General features: G+C 35.8%; 1 protein-coding gene across 2 annotated transcripts in view; it reads left to right on the top strand.

Annotated features, from left to right (window-relative positions):
• ERBB4 (erb-b2 receptor tyrosine kinase 4) overlaps positions 1 to 20672 on the top strand; it is a 987764-nt gene that overhangs the window by 829230 nt on the left and 137862 nt on the right. For both annotated transcript variants that reach the window (XM_031678247.2, XM_031678250.2), the window contains exon 20: positions 4385 to 4570. In XM_031678247.2, coding sequence (XP_031534107.1) covers positions 4385 to 4570 — 186 coding nt within the window. The remainder of the gene's footprint in view (positions 1 to 4384; positions 4571 to 20672) is intronic.

Below are 20672 nucleotides of genomic sequence, written 5' to 3' on the forward strand. Positions count from 1 at the left end.
CTTTTTAGTGTCATAAGAAATAGCACTGTACTCAGAATTAGAAAACCCAAGTCTTAACACTGACCCTGCTACCTGCTCATCACATACCTGGGGCAGTAATCCCCCTTAGCCCTGGTTTTCTTATTTTACCTCCTTTGGCTGCTTCGTAGGGTTACAGTGAGGATCGAATAACTGTTGCATGTTACTTCCTTTGTAATCGATGATAGAGACATGCATTTGATAGAGATGTTATAGAGGTTCTCAGAGTTCTGTATTTCCTACAGCAGCTTCACCCAGGGAGCTTGCTACAAATACAGATTCCTGATTCACTTCTAAACTTGATTACTTGGGACTAGGTCTTGCAAAGCGATCCTTGTGGTAATAAACCTAGGTGACTCTGATGCACAAGAAGGACTGAGAGTCACCAGAAGAAAAATAGAATGCAATCAGGATAAATGAATTTAATGTAATCAGATGCCTAATATTTAATATCCAATTAAATATCTAATTTGGCACTTGATTGAGTTGAGACTTAATTTAATTAGATGTTTTGCTTATTTGTTGATGTCTATGTGTATATTTATATATGTACCTAAAATAATTCAGTGAAGGAACCCTGTGGTTTACATTTTCAATATTAAAGTTAATTAGCATTTAATTTATTAATTGAAATACTAGATTGAATAATAGACCATGTAACTTGGTTAACATTCCTATTTGTACTCTCCTCATAACTACATTGGTTTGCTTTACATTAAATGTTTATTGAAATACACAGGAAGTAAAACCAAAACGTTTACACCACATGCATCTAGATAGGACCGTATTCATAGTAATAACTCAAAAAACTGACTTTGCTAATTGTGCAGAAACTTCAACCTCAATGGAAGTCTCCCCAAATAGTTTGGGAAGTACTGGGCGTCTCCAATGAACTTATCAAGCCAGTCTCCCAGGTGCAGTCACCCTGTGGTACCTACATGCCCTTTCTTACCAGCTCTGGTCCCCTTGTGGAGCTTCTCTTCTTGCTGAGCCACTGAGGGGTCCTACCCCTGGCACTGTTGACTGGTACGACTTGAGGCTGCCACTGTGTTTGCCGGAGGTGGTACCTCTCAGTGGTTCCTGGGCTGCCAGTTCTCCAGGTGTTGCAGGGATGTTGGGCTCAGCAAGAGAGCATAGAAACTGGTGCTCCTGCTTATTCTTTGACTCACCTGGTTTCCCGGAGCTGCTGGTGAGTAGAGGATCCCATCTATTTGGAAGCCATCTGGAAAACAACAATTTCACCTTCTGCCCCCAAAAAAGGCTCAAAAAGAAAGTTATTTGAGTTAAACTGGCACCATCTTACCAGCTTCGTTCTTCTGTTTGGCTTCATACATCTCCTTTCTCCAGGCCTGTGTCCATACTGCCCCACTCCTCCTTACTCAGAAATTATGAGGTTATACTTCCTGTAAGACCCTGGCTGGATCCAGTAAAATCCACATACTCCATCACACTCACCCCGTAATTGTGAATAATCTTTAGACTTAGCTCAACTCAACATCACTAAACTAGTAGTAGAGGTTGAAAGTGAATAATGCCTTCCCAAATAGCTTTAAGATAATGATAATCATTTTGAAAAACATCAAACACTTCTTCAAGGCTAACAATGGTGAAAGACAGCAGTTTCTAGGGGCCCTCTTCTCCCTTCCCTGCCCCCATTTCCCACAGCCTAAAGTAATCACTTTCACTTTTTCAGCAAATTCTTCCTTTACTTACTCTCTAAATAATACACTTATACTGTCAACTCTTGGTTTTTCAGTTTTCTGCATCACATACTAACTTCTCACTTGAAACAACAGAAACGTACCTTCACTTCCTTCCCATCACCACCGTGTGGAAGTGTCCTTCCCTTTCCTTCACTTTCCAATACAATCATGTGACGCTGGGTTATATTAATACTTCTGTTTATGTTATTATGCTCATATAACTATTCGCAGCTGCAGCTGTACTTTATAGTGACTATTGATGGCTCACTTTTCTTATGTAAATCTTGTTTTACCTTGAATTAATTTCTTTATTTCACTTTTATTCTTTGTGTGTCACTAATTGGCCCTTCAAATTCTGCTAGAAAATACATACATATACTCTTAATGTATTTGAAGTGCATTAAGTTTTCTATCACTTCTATCTTCTTGCATCATCTTTCCCAGAACAATATGCCCTACTCCAGTCTGGACTGGCTACTATCTCAGTTTCCTGGAATATCCCTTCACTTTCATTTCCTTATTTTCTCAATTAAATGTACTTTTTTTTTAACCTCTTCTAGGAGTTTTATGGTGTTATGTCTTATATTTAAGTCTTCAAGACATTTTGAGTTTGTTATTGTATATGGTGTGAGGGAGTATTCTAACTTCATTGATATACATGTGACTGTCCAGCTTTCCCAACACCACTTGCTGAAGACACTGTCTGGTCTCCACTGTACATTCTTGCCTTTGACAAATGTCACAGACTAATTGGCCATAGGTGTGTGGAGTTACTTCTGAACTCTCTGTTCCATTGAGCCATATGTCTCTTTTTGTGCCAATACCATGCTGTTTTGATTACTGTAGCTTTGCAAAATTGTCTGAAGTCTGGGTGGGTTATGCTTTTTAGTAAATACAAACTATATATAAAACAAACAAGATCCTATTGTATAGCACAGAGAACTATATTCAATATCTTGTAGTAAACTATAATGGAAAATAATACGAAAAATAATATATATATATGTATAACCAAATAACACCAGAAACTAACACAACATTGTAAATCAACTACACTTCAACTTTAAAAAATGTATTTTTTTAACCACTCCACCCTTTTATTAAATGAGAACATCTAACAGAGAAAGAAAGAGATAATCTTTTACTTGTGAGATAATCTTTTTAAAGAATAGACGTGTCTATATATTCACTCACTTCATTGAAATTTTGCTGGATATAGAATTTGAGGTTTAAACAAACTGTCAGAATTTTGAAGTCACAGCTCCATCTGGGAGGAGAAACTGGAGGGTGACCCCAGTTTTCACCATATATAAATTTACATAACACTACTATTTTCATCAGAGTACTTCTCTTTGCATTGCCTGGTAGCCGTAGTCTGCAGTCCTCTCGGTTCAGCTTCTCCAAAGGACAGAGGGGAATTTTCCCTGCTGCTAATTTAGGTTTTGGATTTCTTATGTTTGCAAAGTGAGTTGCTACCAGTAAGCCACTTCCTGACTTTAGTGTTCTATCTTTATTACCTCTTCTCTATGATTGTTGGTGTCTGGCTTTTTGTTAATTCTGTTATTGTTAGTATGGTGAAGCCAAGGAGAAGTGGAAGTAAATGCATGTCTTCAATCCGCCATGCTGTCTTAAACTGCAGCTCAATATTATAGCTTTCTGTTTTCAGTTTTTTGTTTTGAAAACTTTTGAAGTACAGAAAATATTCAGGAAAGTACGATGAAGATTCTCATGCCTTTAGATAGCTAAACTTGCTAATAAATTGCCATATATGTGCCAACCACTCTGTGTTTGTGTATATGTGTGTATAAGGTTATATTAATTTCAAATTGGAGTAAAGACACTTAAAATAACTTTTGATTGAGGTAAAACTTTAGGATGCACTATGAATAACCATCATATGTCCACATTTTACCTCTGCTAAGCATAGGTGCCTTTCTGGTTATGAAAAGGAAACAAACTGTTTTCTCACTTCATGAAATGAGAAAGTTGGAATAGACAAATTTTCATAGTCTCACCTAACTCTCAAATTTTGATCTATGAATTAAACATAACTTATAATTTTGAAAATGAGCAAAATTTGAGTAGAAGCAAAGTATGGAGCAAAATGTGTTATTAAAATATTTATTTTTCTACATAAATCCACCATAGGCATATTATTTTTAATTGTTCACATTGATATTTATAATTTATAAATGACCCCTATGTATGCTGTCTGAATCCACACCCATAACGAATGATTTAACTTTGGGTCACCTTATGCTAAAAACTGCGTTTGTGTAGAGTATCGTGCTCTAGAACCAAATATCAAAGTTTCAAAATCCACAGTATAAGTCAGGATCCATTTCAACATACTTGGCAATAACTAAAATCTAACTTTGTTCCCATCACAAAGGAGAAAATACTGCTATTAATTTTATATACAGGTACTCTGTAACATTTTCCATGTTAATAAATGTATGGTCTTTATTTTTCATTGAATTTCACTTGAATTAAATCGCTTTAGGAATGTAGTAGCTACTGTAATGTCTTTTCATTTTTAATTGACTTCATTGAGGGAGAGTGTGTTTTAAAATCATTATCAACCCCATTAGTACAGTGCAAGTGACAATAGTTATGAAGAGCTCTGAGTTGAAATAATGGTATTCTGTTCTTTCTTCTCGTAGGAAGCTCTGATCATGGCAAGTATGGATCATCCACACTTAGTCCGATTATTAGGTGTGTGTCTGAGCCCAACCATTCAGCTGGTTACACAGCTCATGCCCCATGGCTGCCTGCTGGATTACGTCCATGAACACAAGGACAACATTGGATCACAGCTGTTGCTTAACTGGTGTGTCCAGATAGCTAAGGTAAGTGCCCATCACTTCTGGCTTTGTGTCTCCTAATCTTCACAGTTTGGATAGTCTATCCGTTTAAAGCAAATAAATTATATTTGCTATATTGAAAGATGTGTTATAAGGGGGTATTCACATTATGACCATAGATCCAACATGTGATCATACATATATTGGGTTATTCTGTTCTGTGCTGTTTGTCTTACATTGACCAAATGCCAAAACGAATAACTTACTGCTCAGGAGGAAAAACTTTTACATTGAATTTTTTGGACTTTTTTGTTTGTTCGGGTATAGTTTAGTTAACAAACGAAATTCAAGAATAAAAAGATTGAAGGTTTGAATTGTTTCATTTTTAGCTGATTTTATTTGAATAGCATGTATGTGAAATTCTCAGAATTAGAAATGATCAAATTCTATATATTTTCAGAGACATTTTGATAATTCTCAATTGATCTTTAATGTTTTCTTTTTCCTTTTTCTTTTTTTGGTCTGGCACAAGATGTCGGGCATATAATAGACATAAGGAAAGTGGTGTGGATCTCAGTACCCAGGGTGATGGAAGGAGATGGCTCTGTGGTGAACTAGAAAACATTTACTCCCCCCTTCTTGGGGACTGTGTTTTCTTCCCCCCACCCCCTAGAATTATCAGATCTTAATTCTGGATTTTTTAATGTGACTTTTCCAAATTTAAATCTTGGCTCAAACTTTTGAAGCCCTCTGTGAGCCAGACAAAACTTTCGTGTTCTCCAGGCTACCAGCATGAAACTTTGGTGTGCATATTTCAAGTTCAAAGAAACCATTTGAGATTGTCTATACTGAGACTATTTCTTGAAAATATTCTCCAAGATAAATAGATCTGAGATGAGTTTTAATTCACTCTGTCAACTCTTACTTACATCAAATATGACTGGATATTCTATACATTCTCCAGATCTGGACATTTGTATAATATAAAGGCTACAATGTTAATTTAGTAGTTTTAGCCTATTTCTTTTTACAATCTACAGATGAATAAAAATATATCACCCGAAGCAGAAATTTGAAATGATTCTTAAAATGCAAACCCAAAAAATTATTTGAAGGAAAAACCCAGTTTAGTTTTATATACTGTAAATCTGCATATCGTTTCCTTATGGACCATGTATTATAATTTAGTGAATATTACATGACAAGCTCACGATTGAGAGGATTCTTTACGGTAATGAAGTTTGAAATATAACTCTTTAAAAACTGCTGTACTTATCTAAGAACTTCTATAATTTATAGAGTGAGCTAAATATGCAATAGAAACTCTCAAATCATCCTAGCACTATAAATGAAAACAAAACTGTTTTGAATTTCTTAGCTCTTCTCTGTGTTACCCGCAGTCTCCTTCATAATTTAGGTTTTGTCCTTAGGGATTCATGGCATTAATATATCATTTATGCAAGACTGTACACTCTAATAATAGAAACTACTTTGAGTTCCCTGAATAATCACTACTGTTTGAAACCTTTTTGCCTTTGTAAATGACATTCCTTCTGCTTAGAAATATTTTCTCCTAACTTCTTGATTCATGCAACATGATCTTTTTCATCCACGAACACTTGGGCTTCCTCTTCTTTTGAAGCTGCCTCTAGTCACCCTCTTTTCTCTCTGAACAGAAGTAACTTCTTTCTCTTGCGTATTAGTTTGGTCATTGGTGTATTGAATACATTTGAGTTAGTTAAATGTTACATTGTGTGTTTATATAACTCTCTGACTGAATAGCATATTTATTTGGTCATTAATCCTTCAATAAATAGGTGTGGACACCTACCATGTGCCAGGTCCTGTGCTGGCTGAAAAGTCTCTCTATAATCTAATGGTAGGAACAGACATTCAACAAGTAAAGCAATCAAGAGTAGAATTAAACCCTTTGGTTTAAATTTTGAAGAAAAATAACTACAAGGAAGACCCCACTGAGTCCTAAGGGAGACTTGGTTATGGGAAGAAATCTAGGCAGAGGAAAGATTACACAGAGCCCTATAAATATGGTGACCTTGTAATTTGTCATCCAAAGGAACAAATTTTCAGAGTGAAAGGAGGCTCTGTATCAGGACAGCAGGCACACAAATGTCCTAAACAGAGTAAGGTACATGGGGACACTGTGTAGCACGAAAAAATTGGATTTGATTATAAATGCAGTAGATATTGACGTAGTTTGCTCTGGAAGTGATATAATCCAGTCTGTTTTCTAAGGAGATCATGCCAATTTATGTGTGAAGATTAGACTGAAGCAATGCAAGAATGGAAGCAATGCAAGATTCGTTAGAAGTCTGCGGGTAATAAAAATGAGAAGTAAATGGGATTAAGATATATTTTTGAGACAAATTTGGATATTTGATTATTGACGAATGGTTGATAGGGGAGGGGAGGATGGTGGTGCTGTTGCCTGAGGTGGAGGAGGCTTAGGGATTGAACATAGTTGTAGAAAAAAAAATCAAGAGTTCAGTTCCCGACATGGCAGATTGAAAAGGTTTGTAGAACATGAAACTAGAGATATCAATTAGGTAGTTGAATTTGATCCAGACTGCAGAAATAGTTTTAAGATTTATAAATACTCAAATATAGAGGAAGATATAGATTTCCTACTAGTTACTGACTTGGTCTGACTCATATTTTTCCTAGCATTTTAAATTGGGTATTCTGTATAGGTAGCTCTTCAATGAATATTTAATAAATATTTTTAACTTATAGAGAAAAATTTTTAAATCTACCCTTAAGAAGGGAGTCCTTCCTTTATCTTTTTTTTTGACATATGGTTATTTAATTTATTTATTTATTGAAGTATAGTCAATTACAATGTGTCATTTTCTGGTAAACAGCAAAATGTTTCAGTCGTACAAATGCATACATATATTAGTTTTCATACTCTTTTTTGTTATAGGTTACTACAAGACATTGGATATAGTTTCCTATGCTATACAGAGAAATTTTTTTAAATCTATTTTTATGTATAGTAGTTAATATTTGCAAATCTCGAACTCCCAGTTTATCCCCTCCCACCCCCTTTGCCCCTGGTAACCATAAGTTTGTTTACTAAGTCTGTGAGTCTATCTGTTTTGTAGATGAGCTCATTAGTGTCTCTTTTTTTCTAACTTTGGGGGCAGAACTGTGTAATGGGAACAGCATTAGGGTCAAAAGGACCTGTGTTATCATGCTGGTGCCCACTTTTTGGTTTTGTGAATTTGAGTAAATTATTCAACCTTTTTGAATTTTTGATTCTCAACTTATTAATAGTTAGGAGTTGTTACATTTTTTCCTTATTTGTAAAATGAATGTAACAGTATCTACCTGTAGTAGGTTAGAAAACAATCTCTTGCCTTCAAAGATGTCGGGCCCCGTCCCCAGCACCTGTGAATCTGTTACTTTACATGTTAAGTGGGATTGTGTGGATGTGATTCTATTAAAGATCTTGCCATGGGGAGATTATCCTGCATCATCCGGGTGGGCCCAGTGTAATCCCAGGATCCACACAAGCAGGAAGCAGAAGGATCAAGAGTAATAGAGGGAAGGTACAAACCGGAAGCAGAGTTGGAGTGATGTGCTTTGAGGGCAGAGGAAGGGGCCACCAGCTGAAACATGCTGTCGCCTCTGGAAGCTGGAAAAGGCAAGGAAGGAGGTTCTCCCCTCGAACCTCCAGGAGGAAAGCCAGCCTGCCAAGACGTTGATTTCAGTCCATTTAGAGACTGATTTGGGATTGCTGATGTCCAGAGTTGTAAGAAAATAAATTTGTATTGTTTTAAGTCACTAAATTTGTGGTAATTAGTTATAGCAATAGAAAACTAAGGTACTTCCTTATAGTGATTTGCAAAGATGAAGTAAAATAGCTCATGTAAGGTCCCTGGCCCAGCTCCTAGAACATGGAGCATTTAAAAACGATCTTCTTTTATTGGCTATAGATTGAAAGCCCTGAAACAAAGAATTGTTTTAGACATGTCCATAAAATATGAGTAATTTGGTCTAAGTAAGCACAAGTTCTATACAAATAGCGATTCCAGTACCTTAGAGGCTTCTTTTTCTTTCCTTCCAATTCTCACAAGAGAATTTATGAAAGTGGGATGTCATCTTCATGATTACTCCAACAGCCCCTTTCATTTTGAGTGCATCCCTTTTTATTTGTTAACGAAGCAGGGCCAGGGTGTGAGTCTGTAAAATAATCAGTTTAATTTGTGTTCTAACATACCTGTGGAAAGTATAACAGTAAGTAGAAGAAATAATAATTTTAGCGAACATCAAGTGCTAACAACTGTGCAAGGCATTATTCTGTTTTACTCATTAACTAACTTTTCTCATCACAGACCTGTGAGATGTCATTATTATGTCCATTTCACAGATGAAGAGAGTCACTGAGAATCTAAGTTATCTGATTAAATTCACACAGCTAGTAAATAAATAGTGGACCCACTCATCTATTTTTATATATAAGGAAGACAGTATTTTTTAAAATTTCATGCATATTCCAAGTTGTCTTTCCATTCTTCCATTGGTACATCACTCTATAACATTTTCTGTAATAGAAACACACATTTAAACACCAAAATTGCTTCTTCTTAGAGGCAGCCATATTCCCTTTGCATATGCTGCATTTAGAACTTGATTTAATTTGGTAAGCAGAGCAGAACATATTATTATTTAATGTTCGTATAATGCCATCTGCCTTCCTGGTGCTTCACAAATCCAGGATAGAGGATAATTATGAGAATTCCTTCTTTCATAGTTGTAGCTAACTAGTGAACGGTTTTTAAAGGACAACTTCACAGATTCTGAAAAGTGTATGTGAGTTTGGAGTGAAGGAACTTCGTGCTGAGTAACACTGATAATGATTGTGGCCACATGGACAAAGCATGTCTTACGCAGTGGGCATCAGCTTGGTGCTTTATCGACTTTGTATTATTTAATCTTTACTGAAACTCTAGCAGGTATGACCCATTATTCTCCCAGTTTATCAATGAGTAACATGGAGGAACTTAAGTCCTGAAGGACACAGCAGTAGGTTGGGATGTCTGGTTTCTATGTCAGGGAACTAGGATGCCTGCCTGAACCAGGTCTTTAAACTATTCTGCACTCTTTCCTCTCCTAACACACACAAACACACACACACACACACACACACACACACACATCACTGCAGTGTAGAGTCACTTGCTCTCCTCCAGCAGCAGTTCTGAGTTTGAAGATGGTGAGGAGCATGACATTTTATCTGTAGTTGTGTCTCATCCCCACACCCATAAAAGAGAAGTTTCCATCGCGAATAGTACTTTTTACTGTCTTCATGAGGTTTTTTTATTGCCCTATCATCAGCACCTATGTCCCATTTTCAGGAGAAAGTACTAGTTTTGCATTTAATTACAGGGGAATTTTCCTTAAGCTGATGTTGTACTTAGAAAATATTATGAGAAAGCAAGCTCAAAACTGTTCTGTGAGCTATCATTCAGTACCAGGACTGGTCACAAGTGACGTTATCAATTAAGCATTTACAGCGTTTAGTTTAGCACTGCTTTGTGTGAAGCATACAGACTCCAGGACCAGAGTGAATGGGTCCAAATCTCAGGTCCATCACTTATCAGCTCTCTGGCCCTTGACAGGTTACTTAATCAATCTCTCTGTGTCCCTGAAAGTGAGGATAATCAGAGTACCCGCTTTATAGAGAAATTATGAGAATAAAGTAATGCTTGTGCTAAAAACACTTACTCATAGAGTAAGAGTGGCCCCCTGTGTTATTTTGGAGAATATCTGAGGTGAAAACAATAAGGAAAGACACACCTACATTCATAATTAGAATACCCTAGTGATGCCCTTTCAGAAATACTCAATTTTTAAATCTCAGATATAAAAGATTTAATGTTTGTTCTTACACCGTCCTGAGGGCAGGAGAAGGTTCTCGCATGTTCAATATTTAATGTTTCTGACTTGGGGAAGAAAGAGCTTGAGTCTCCCGTTCTCATGTGCTTTCTTACACAGGCTCCTAAGATGCTGTTCTCCATGTGTTATTATCACGACCTCTAATTTTCATGTTAGGTAATTGGATTGTTTGTAATATCGAACATGTGAAACCAGTTAGTCAATTGGCAAAAAGCTAAGGTCAAGGGTAACCTTCGAATCAGTCTGTTATTGAAGAGGAGCAAAGGAAACATTCTGATTTCTCAATCTCAAGCTAGAAATCGTTAACACTGGTTTAGCTTCCCTTTACTGCACAGATTTTAGCTTCTGACTTCTTTCTAAGGAAAAGATTATCTGAGACGTTGTTGTTACCATATTTTTAAAGCCTGAATGTTGAATATTGGCGACTGTTATTTTTCAAAATCTTGAAACCTTCCTCAGAGTTTTGCTGGCCTGTTTTTCTTTACTGTCAGATTTTCATCTGGAACTCTAATTGATTTGTGGTTTAATTCAGATGTAGTGTTCCCAGGGCTTTCCTTTTTAGTGGTTTACCATTGAAACTAGCTAAAGAGATGATTCTAAAAACATTTGTCAGGGGTCCATTGTATACTTAACGATGATTCATTAATTGAGTCATGAATTGACCCATCCTTAAAATTCCAATGAAAATAAGTAGAAATAAAAATGATTTGATATTTTAAAGAAAAAAACTGACCTAATATGTTTAACCTAAATAGTTTTGATTCTGCCTATCAATAAAGACTTTTTCAGTTATATTTTTCAAATAGATTGATTCCAACATTTACGTTTTCTAAGCAAACTTTCACTGTTCAAAGGTCATTATGAATTTCATGCCAGTTTAATAGATTTTTTCAATTAACCTTCTTTTCTAAATTTCACACTCTAATTTGTTTGTCCTCAAAATTACTTTTCTCGTCCATATAATAGTCTTAATTGGAGCTAATGGAAATTCTATTATGAAATCTATTTTTTTTGTGGCTATTGAGAGGTGTCTGTGGACCTTAATTTTCTTTATACTTTATGGCAGAGTGGGAGTTAGTATGAGGGGCCAAGAGGAGAAAAATACCTCTATCTCTCTCAATTCAAAAACATAGTTCACTGTGATTGGAAGGAAAGATTTTTTTGTGTTAAGAAATAAATTCCTCTTCCATACAGATATGAAGTCTTCCTTAGGCTTAAATGTATTACAGGAGCAGAACCTTCAGTCACTTGCTTTCTTTCCTCTTATCCATTTTCCTTTAGCAATAGCTACACAGAATGTCAGGAAGTTGTGATTTCCCATTTAATTCAGCCATTTCTTTCTACATGAATAAGTTAGATTCAACTCTGAATGTCTGATGTTAAACGCATGAACTGGATGATGAAATTTCTGATTTGTTTGTGGTCAAGACCAAATTCTATATATAGTATGACCTCTACATATATATGCACACACACATACATATATCGCTTAAAAATAGTAAATACATACTCTACAGAAGAGACAGAACACTACTAACATTCTGGAAAAGATATAATTGGCATTTATTATACTTATTAATATAATAATATTTTAATACTGAAAAGTATTTAGATATTTGTGAATACTAATTGACTGAATGGGTTTTTAGGGTCTGTTTTGACACAGAGAAATTATTATATTTTGTAACATTGAAATACAAGAGACATATTGGAATTAGAAGCCACAGCATTAGTGACATAGCCAAATTCCAATTAATGACATTTCATAATTTAAATTAAAATGGATGATTTTTTTCTAGTCACAGCCAGTTTTGAAGAATGAGAGGTAGCTTATTATTTATCACTTTTACTGCTGTCATTTAACTTTGAATGCATTATATATTCTAAAGAATTGTCACTAGATCATGCTCATTCAGTAGCATGAGTATGATTCAGTGGTAAAATTTTATTCAGAATAAATGCATTCAGTGACTTTCCCAGGGTCCTGCTGTGAAATAGTTGAAGGATGAAGAACTCCACTCATCGATTAGTTCATGAACATACAGTGTTCACGCAGCCAAATGAGTGAATTTTTGCTGGATCTCTGTGTGCTATTTAGATCTATATTCATATTAGACATTTGAGATTTGAATCACCAAGTAGAGTCTCCATGGCTCTACTACATTTATTCATTTTGAAAATATTAAGTTAAGATATAGCAGGTACTATCCCAACATCTGAGATTTCAAGAAAAATAAGTCTCTCTATCACAGTTTTTATATTCCACAGGGGAAGACAGAGACAAAACACAAGTTAAAAAAATATGTGTGTGTGTATATATATATATATGTGTGTGTGTGTGTGTGTATCTCCTCATGTGTTGAGAGATGAGGGATGGGACACCCAGCAGTGTTTCAGGGCAGCCTTTAGGAGGAAGCAGCACTGTGGTCCAGTTTTCGCTGTCACTTACCACCTGCGTGACTTAGGCAAATTCCTTACTGTCTCTAAATCTGTTTTCTCATCTATAAAATGGGCAACAGCCTCCATTTATCCAGCTCTTGTGATGGTTAAATGTGATTATGCATCAGCTTTGCACATCTGCTACCAAAACTCCAGTGCGTAGTAGATGTTATTATAATAGCAAGTAAAATTATGACATATTGTTTAATATTTATCATCAAAATTAATTTAGACACGACTTTTACAGAAAGAGAGCATAGTGTAGTAGAAAAAAAATATGAACCATAAAGCAATATACCCTGGGTTTGAATTCTGAGTCATAATTATGAAAGCTTTGGGAGTCATTTTCCCTTTTGCCAAATGAGAATACTTGGGCCTGCATAAAAGGAAGCAAAGCTATGTTTGTCAAATTTGAATTAATACATAAATAGGAGCAACTGATATTAATCTGAAAAATTAGGCAATAGTTTCTACAGAACACAAATATATATACATATTTCGTTATTAATTTGTACTCATGTGTTATATTCCTTATTCTTTTGTACTTATTTATTCCCCTTATTCATTTGTAGTCACTTATTACTGTACTCATGAATATAGCAAACTTCCATGGAGAACCTACTATAATTACAATGGTGAAAGAAAATGGATTTTGGAATTAGAAAGATCTGGCTTTGAAGCCCAACGGTACTAGTCATTAGCTGTGAAATTTGGGTCAAGATTCTTAAACTCTCTGACTTCCTAATCTAAACATCAGGATAATAATACTCACCACAGAGGGTTATTGTAACAATTAAATAAAACAATAAATTGTGTCAATATCTCTGGCACATAGTATTGTTCAGGAAGTATTGACCTTTTGTGTGTGTGTGTGTGTGTGTGTGTAATTATACAGACCTGTGCTCTCAAGGCCATTCATTTCAGAAGAGGTTCACTCTATATTAGCATAATAAGGGTTCATTTGACTCTCCCCCACTTCACACACACACACACACACACACACACACACACACCCCAAGACAAAACACAGATCTTCCCTAGGGAAGTTTTTTCATCATTTCCTCGTATTAAATAGAAATAAATTTGGTCTGAAATACTAGATTGGCAGAAATCACATTACTTTATTATTATTTTTTTCTAAATCAGAATGATTTGAGTTTGGTGCTCACTGATCAGAGTTGGTCAGAAATTACATTTTAATCATGTGTTGGGAGATCTCCATAAGAATTCTTCTAGAGACACTGAAGAATCTGATGAGGAATGCATGATGTCTGGCACACAGGAGCCGAGTCTCCATCTTGCCAACCTTCGTAATTGGTACAGGAAGGTCCTCCTTGTGCAGCTGTAAGGAAGCAGGGTTCTTTAGTCTCCATGTCCAGTATGCGCAATCCTTGTAGCTTCCAAATAATTTTCCTTTTCCCTCCTTTTATTTGGCATAAGTGTTTATCGTCCGTGAGTTTGGGTGTGCTGGGTGGCTCTGTGATCTTGGCTGAGCCTTCTGGAACTGCCACCAGTGATTCCGTCTTCCCTCTTTGCTCTTGGGGAACCTAAGCTTTTTGTGCTGGGTTGTTGGGTTCAGCCTCTTTTATGTTCCACCCTCACCTCCACTGCTAGATAGAAAAAAGTCAGTTTCTCAAACAACAAAACCTATGAGGGGCTCATTTCCTGGGTTCTGTTGCCTTGGAATTGCAATTTTAGGTACTACAATATAAAAACCTTTTCAAAATGAAGAACCTAAACTAGAAACACACAGATAGGCCTACTTACTCTAAAGAGGCAAGCACAAAACACAAATTGATATCCTAAAGTAATTTGCTGTACGCGAAAGGAAAGAAAAGTAATAGAAAAAAATCTCTTGGACGGGACCCATTCAAAGTTCCTTTATGGAGGCGGTGAATCTTTAAAAGAATTAATACCTGAAGTTGTTGAAATTTTGGTACAAGGAACTCCAGAAGATTATCCAATTCACTGATTAAACATTTTTAAGGCATGAAATTGTTCTGTCAAGTGAATTTTACTTGAAAATCCAAGCAAATAAAACTGAGCCATACCTACAGCAACAGAGGATGTTGAGAGGGCTTCACGGAACCCTGAGGGTACCCTCGCTCCTCACAGAGACCAGCTCTAAGACCATCTGATGTGCCCATGTTGAAGATGGGGAAACCGAAGCCTAAACAGGTGGCAGACTCCATTTAAGGCCACACATCTTAGTGACAAAGCCACAATGGGAATCCATTCATGACCCACTCCAGCCTACATCAACTGACGGCCAGCATGCCTTCCCCAGAGTCTATAAGATTGTGGACGTCTCATTTGTAATTTAGGTGAAATAACTACTACAGTATTAGAGAGAATTAGTCTAAAGGATCATATACCTCTCATGATAATTTTTAAATGATGTAACGAACTTTTTCCCCCTATACAATATTAAATGAGAGGCAGCTAGCTGTTCTTACTTTCAAGTACTTTTGTGTTTTCTGCTTACCTTCCAAGGTTTTTTGTTTTTTGTTTTTTTTTAAATCTCCCTTTTCCACCAACAGTTTTTCCTCTCAATCTTTATATCAGAATGTCTAATAACATTGCAGCCTCCCAAATCGGTGATAAAGCACCTGGCTGAATTTGAATCATGTTTATCCCCTCCCTGAAACAACCTCGTGCTTTTTATTTATGTGCCAAATTCTCATTGCCTTAAAGGAGGATGATATAAAAAAGGTAGTAAGGGGTAAGAGAGAATCTCGATTGTACCAGATGAAAATGAAGTTTATTGAGGCAGTTTCTAGAGCACAGGTCCCAGAATTGCACTGAAGCCTTAATTATTTCCTGGGGTTTTGCATGAAATATGAAGGTCTCTCCCTTAGAGAAGTCATTTAGGTTTTTTCTTGTCTAACCTATAAAATTGCAAGCTTCCCTTTTGCTTTGCTTTGCCTGTGGCTTTGTTTGGCGTGCTGAGCAACTCTGATGCAGCCAGGAAGTTACTCCATTCTAGAAATGGCAAAGATTTTCATTTAGCTACCATACACATCCAGAAAGTAAACAGCTTAATTTCTTTACTGTAAAGGTATAGCTAGTACTTTTAATATACTCTTTTTTTTTTTTTGGACAGAGAAGTGAAAACTTTCCCATCCAAATGGATTAACTTGTACTTTATGTGTGTAAAGTGTTCACAATTACATCTATTAGTCATGATTATGTGAATGAAGTTTGGGATTGTAGCAGATTTTCAGAGCATAGTGATTTTCTCAAATGCAGAATCAAAGTATCAGGACCTGCATCCCTGGTTGACGGCTCACCTGTGGCTTTTGTTTCTCAAACTGTAGAGGCAGACGGGTGTTATAATATTGCTGTCAGGAAGTTGTGATATATAATCATGAGCTTTCAGATGTATGCTTGCAATGACATTCTTCCCACAGATTTCAAGATGTTTCTAGTAATTCAGAGAGTTAAGACGTGCATTTTGCTGCACATAGGAGAAACAAAGGATGAGGAGATCAAGCAATTTGGAAACAGAAAAACCATATTGGGACCGAAGACAAAATACAGATTTACTTCCTCTACACCTGTCCAAATTCTTCTCCAGAAAGATTTTTTTAAAACTTTTTATTTTGAAATAATTACAGAGTTATAGGAAGTTACAAAAAGTTGAATGAACGTTTCCATTTATTTCTCACTGATAACATTTTGCATAACCGTAGTACAGTATTGCAACCAGGAATTTGACATTGGTACAATCCACAGAACTTATTCAGATTCCTTCAGTTTTACATAAATTTTGTTTGTGTCTGCATATTGTGTATAATTCTACATAGTTTAATCGCTTGTTGCTTCATATAACCACCACCTGAAATCAAGATACAGAACTATTTCATGACCTCATGTCATCCCTTTATAACCATACAAACCTCCTAGTTCTTTGTTTTCAATTGTACTCAAGTCTTGCCATGATCTATATTTGTAATTATGACTTATTTTTTTAAATATCTTTTGAATTTACATTTCACACATTGCAATAGTCAGATAATACTCTGAACACTGTTTGAGTCTAGCATCAATAATTTGGCAGAGTCTTACTTCAAAAGATATTCTCTATAGAACTGCACACAAAAATCTTCTAAAACAGTGGCTATGAAGAACGAGAACTTGGTTCTGTGTAGTTAAGTGAGTTAGGAGGGATGTAACCGTCAAAATGTAGTATTGGATCTTCTTAACAGTTACTTGGTGGGAACATCTACACTCCTACTTCTGCATCTTCTAATTACCATAGGAAAGTGGTTTAGCAGGTCACTGGCTGCAGAAGAGAGATAGCCCAATCAAACCCAGAAGTGTGTAGAGCCAGAAGGGAGGAAAATTATGTTAATAATGAAGACAGACTGAAAGGGAATGAGAGAAAGCAGTTAAGGCTTTATGCTCATCTTCTACATTTTGAGAATATTCAAAAAGTTAGAATAATTATATTTAGTACCATATGTAAGCTGTGAAATAACATATACACAGCTTGTATGATATGTATGTGTGTGTACAAATGCAAATATACACAGATACATATAGGCACATATATGTGCTTTTTTTTTGTATCTTGAATCTAAATATGTTAGTGAGACAATTAGGAAGATGTTTTAAATATAGAGCAGTTCTATGTGGCCAGAACTTCACAATATCCAATAAATATGTTTATATGGAAAGGAGTACAGGATGGGGAGAGTAATTTATTGTCAAGATTAGAAACATTAGGCTATGTATCTGAAACATTACGCTGTACACCAGAAATCTACACACTGTAAACTGAACATACTTCAATTTAAAAAAAGAAATATTAGTCTGAATAGTATTTGTACAAAATCTCACTTTTTATTATCTAAATTGGATTGATTAAAAGGAGCTTGTTGGCAGATGTTTGTTATTTTTCATCAGGCAAAGGTGAGAGATGAACAGAATATATGTGTAGCTGTAAAAAGAAAGGGGCACTGAGCGGTTATGAGCACATGAAGAGTGGCTATGGGTCAAAGATTTTATCCTTCATTAAGAATCCGTTTCCTAAGCTCAGTATCTACCCCATCACAAAGCGAACAAAGGATGAGCTTAATGACAGTCATCTATCAGCTGGCCACACTTTAAGCTTCAGGATTCTGCTATTCCCCATGCTCCATGCCTTGACAAGGCTGACTGTATAATTACGGTCCTACATCACCTACTCCTGGTGCCCTTTCACTGGCAAAGACCAGAACCTGGGATGTGGATGATTACCGCCCCAAGCAAGCACATTAGCATGAATACAGTTTACTAATGGGGCTGCTCTATTAGAAATTATACTGTAAGGTTTAAGCCAAGGATTTTGTTATGGAGTCCCTTGTAAATTAAATATCAGATTGAGTTGAGCTTTAAAATTTAAAATATTTGATTTTTTTGAAACAAATGAATGAATATGTTCATATTCTTTCTGGTATGTAGTAAGAATTACCACTTATTCTGCTAAAATGAAATAAAATTTATAAAGCTTTCACAAGAATACACAAGTGCTAAATAGAAGAATATCCTTAAGTTAATTTCTTTTCTTTCAATTTATTTTTTATTTTACTTTATTTAGGGTCGGGGGGCAGTAATTAGGTTTACTTATTTATTTTTAAAGGAGGTACTGGGGATTGAAACCAGAACCTTGTGCATGCTAAGCTTGTGCTCTACCACTTGATCTATACCCTCCCTTCTCCTTAAGTTAATTTATATATGAGGTTAAAAAATTCCATTAAAATATAGCAGGAGTGGCTTTTGTGATATCAATACTGCTCTTAATCTGTGTGCTGGTACTCAGTTTGTGATTTATATATATATATATATCTTCAAAAAAAGTTTGAGTCTTGTTGCTTATATTTTGCTTTAAAACTACTGGATGGCTATTTCTTTAAAGTTTTGGCACATCAAGTCAAAACACCAGCCTGAAATGGTTGTTTCTACCATTGACTGAAAGAATGTCTGGAAATCCCTAAACCAAGCATGTACAGCTAGAGATCTTTCATGGTGGGATTGAGAAAATTTCACGAATTCTTCCCCATCCTGATATGCAATCAGTGATGACTGGTGCTAATTGCAGCTTTTGTGAAACAGGTTGTCTTGTCATAGTTCGGTTTCATATAGACTAATGATGATAGTTTGTGGCAGTAGCAAAAATGGAAAATAATGATCCTTATGTCTCTTTAACCTAAGTGTTCATAAAGGAAGATCCATCCTAGCTAACATTCATCAGCTAACACTTGCATTGAAACTACGCTTGACGTTGGGCTAAAGGCTTTACATGGAACATCTATTTAATTCTTACAACAAACCATAAGATAGATGCGATTACATGTTTAAATGACTTACTATGTGTAAACTATCTTGCACACTGCCTGGTAGATACTAGCGCTCAATAACATTAGCAGTTATCACTCTTATTATTATTGTTCATGTTATTCCCATTTTACATGAAAACACTGAGACTCAGAGAGGTTATCTAACTTGTCCAAGGTCACAAAGCTAATAAGCATGAATGTCTGATTCTGGCACAGACAAACTGAAGCATTTCCATGCAGGACCATTACATTATATGCTCTGGGGACAGGGCAAGGTAGTGATCTCAAATTGTTAGGACCCCAGCTGAACTAGTTCTGCATCTTAATTAGATAACTGAAGAAAATATTTCTTATTTCCTGTCCCGATCTGTAAAATTTAAAGTATAAAATTTATCTAAGCCACGTAACTTGTACCACAATTTTGTGGAAAATGTGGGAGACCACACACTATGTATATCAATGAGTTGATTTCTTCTAGAATCACGATATTAGTCACAGCCATTCTTGTTCTGATCGTCCCATAAATTTTTTTTTTATTAAAACATAACTAAGTAGGATGACAGTTTATTTCATTACTACCTTTATCTGAGCACATACTCATATAGTCCACATGGCACTTACGGACTATCGTTTTATCAAAATGTCTCTATACAGTGAGACATCAGGTGGCTTCGTATGGACAGCAGCCTCTCCGTCTTTTCTCTCCCTTTACCAGTGTCCATGATCTTATTCACAGGTGCCCCAAGGTATCTGGCCACAAATTCCTCACATTTTCATTAATCATTGAGGTAGCAGATTTTTTTTTTTTTTTTTTTTTAGTCTTGTATTCCCCAAAAGACTGGCTTGGAAAAACATTATTGAAAACTTCTTTTAAATCAGATTCAAGATATTACAGCAGCGCCTGCTAGAGTCTGTCGACATTTCCATTATAAACCCATATTTTCCAGGTTTATTACTTAGCTGTAAAATTTTCCTGTGGACTGTGATACGAAACACAGCATTGCAGCCCAAAGCAATTTTTATTATTATCACTGAAATATTGAGATTTTTCAAGTCATGATTGTTTTCAAAAATGCCGCAAAAATCAAATCACTGTAGTTGACACCCACATATTTTAAGCCTTTTATAAAATGCAACATTAAAAACAATTTATTTCTCATAAGAAACAAAGAAATAAGTAGAATCTCAAAGCCTGAAGGGGAAATTTTGTGAGCCCATACGGACTTATTTCCTTATGATTTGGGGGCTAATTTGATATTTAGATTGAGATTTTTAACATTACTACAATAAGCTTTCAAGAAATTGGCACCATATGGGTCTCAAAGACATTGGATGATAGGCAAGGGAGAATTACAATGAAGACTGAACACGCAACCCACAGAAATAATATTCTCCCAGCTATTGACACTGCTGCCATCTGAGATAGTGTCATAGGTTTTGTTTTGTTTTGCTTTGTTCTCTCTACTGGT

This window comes from Vicugna pacos, chromosome 5 (assembly GCF_048564905.1).
Source record: "Vicugna pacos chromosome 5, VicPac4, whole genome shotgun sequence".
NCBI lineage: Eukaryota > Metazoa > Chordata > Mammalia > Artiodactyla > Camelidae > Vicugna > Vicugna pacos.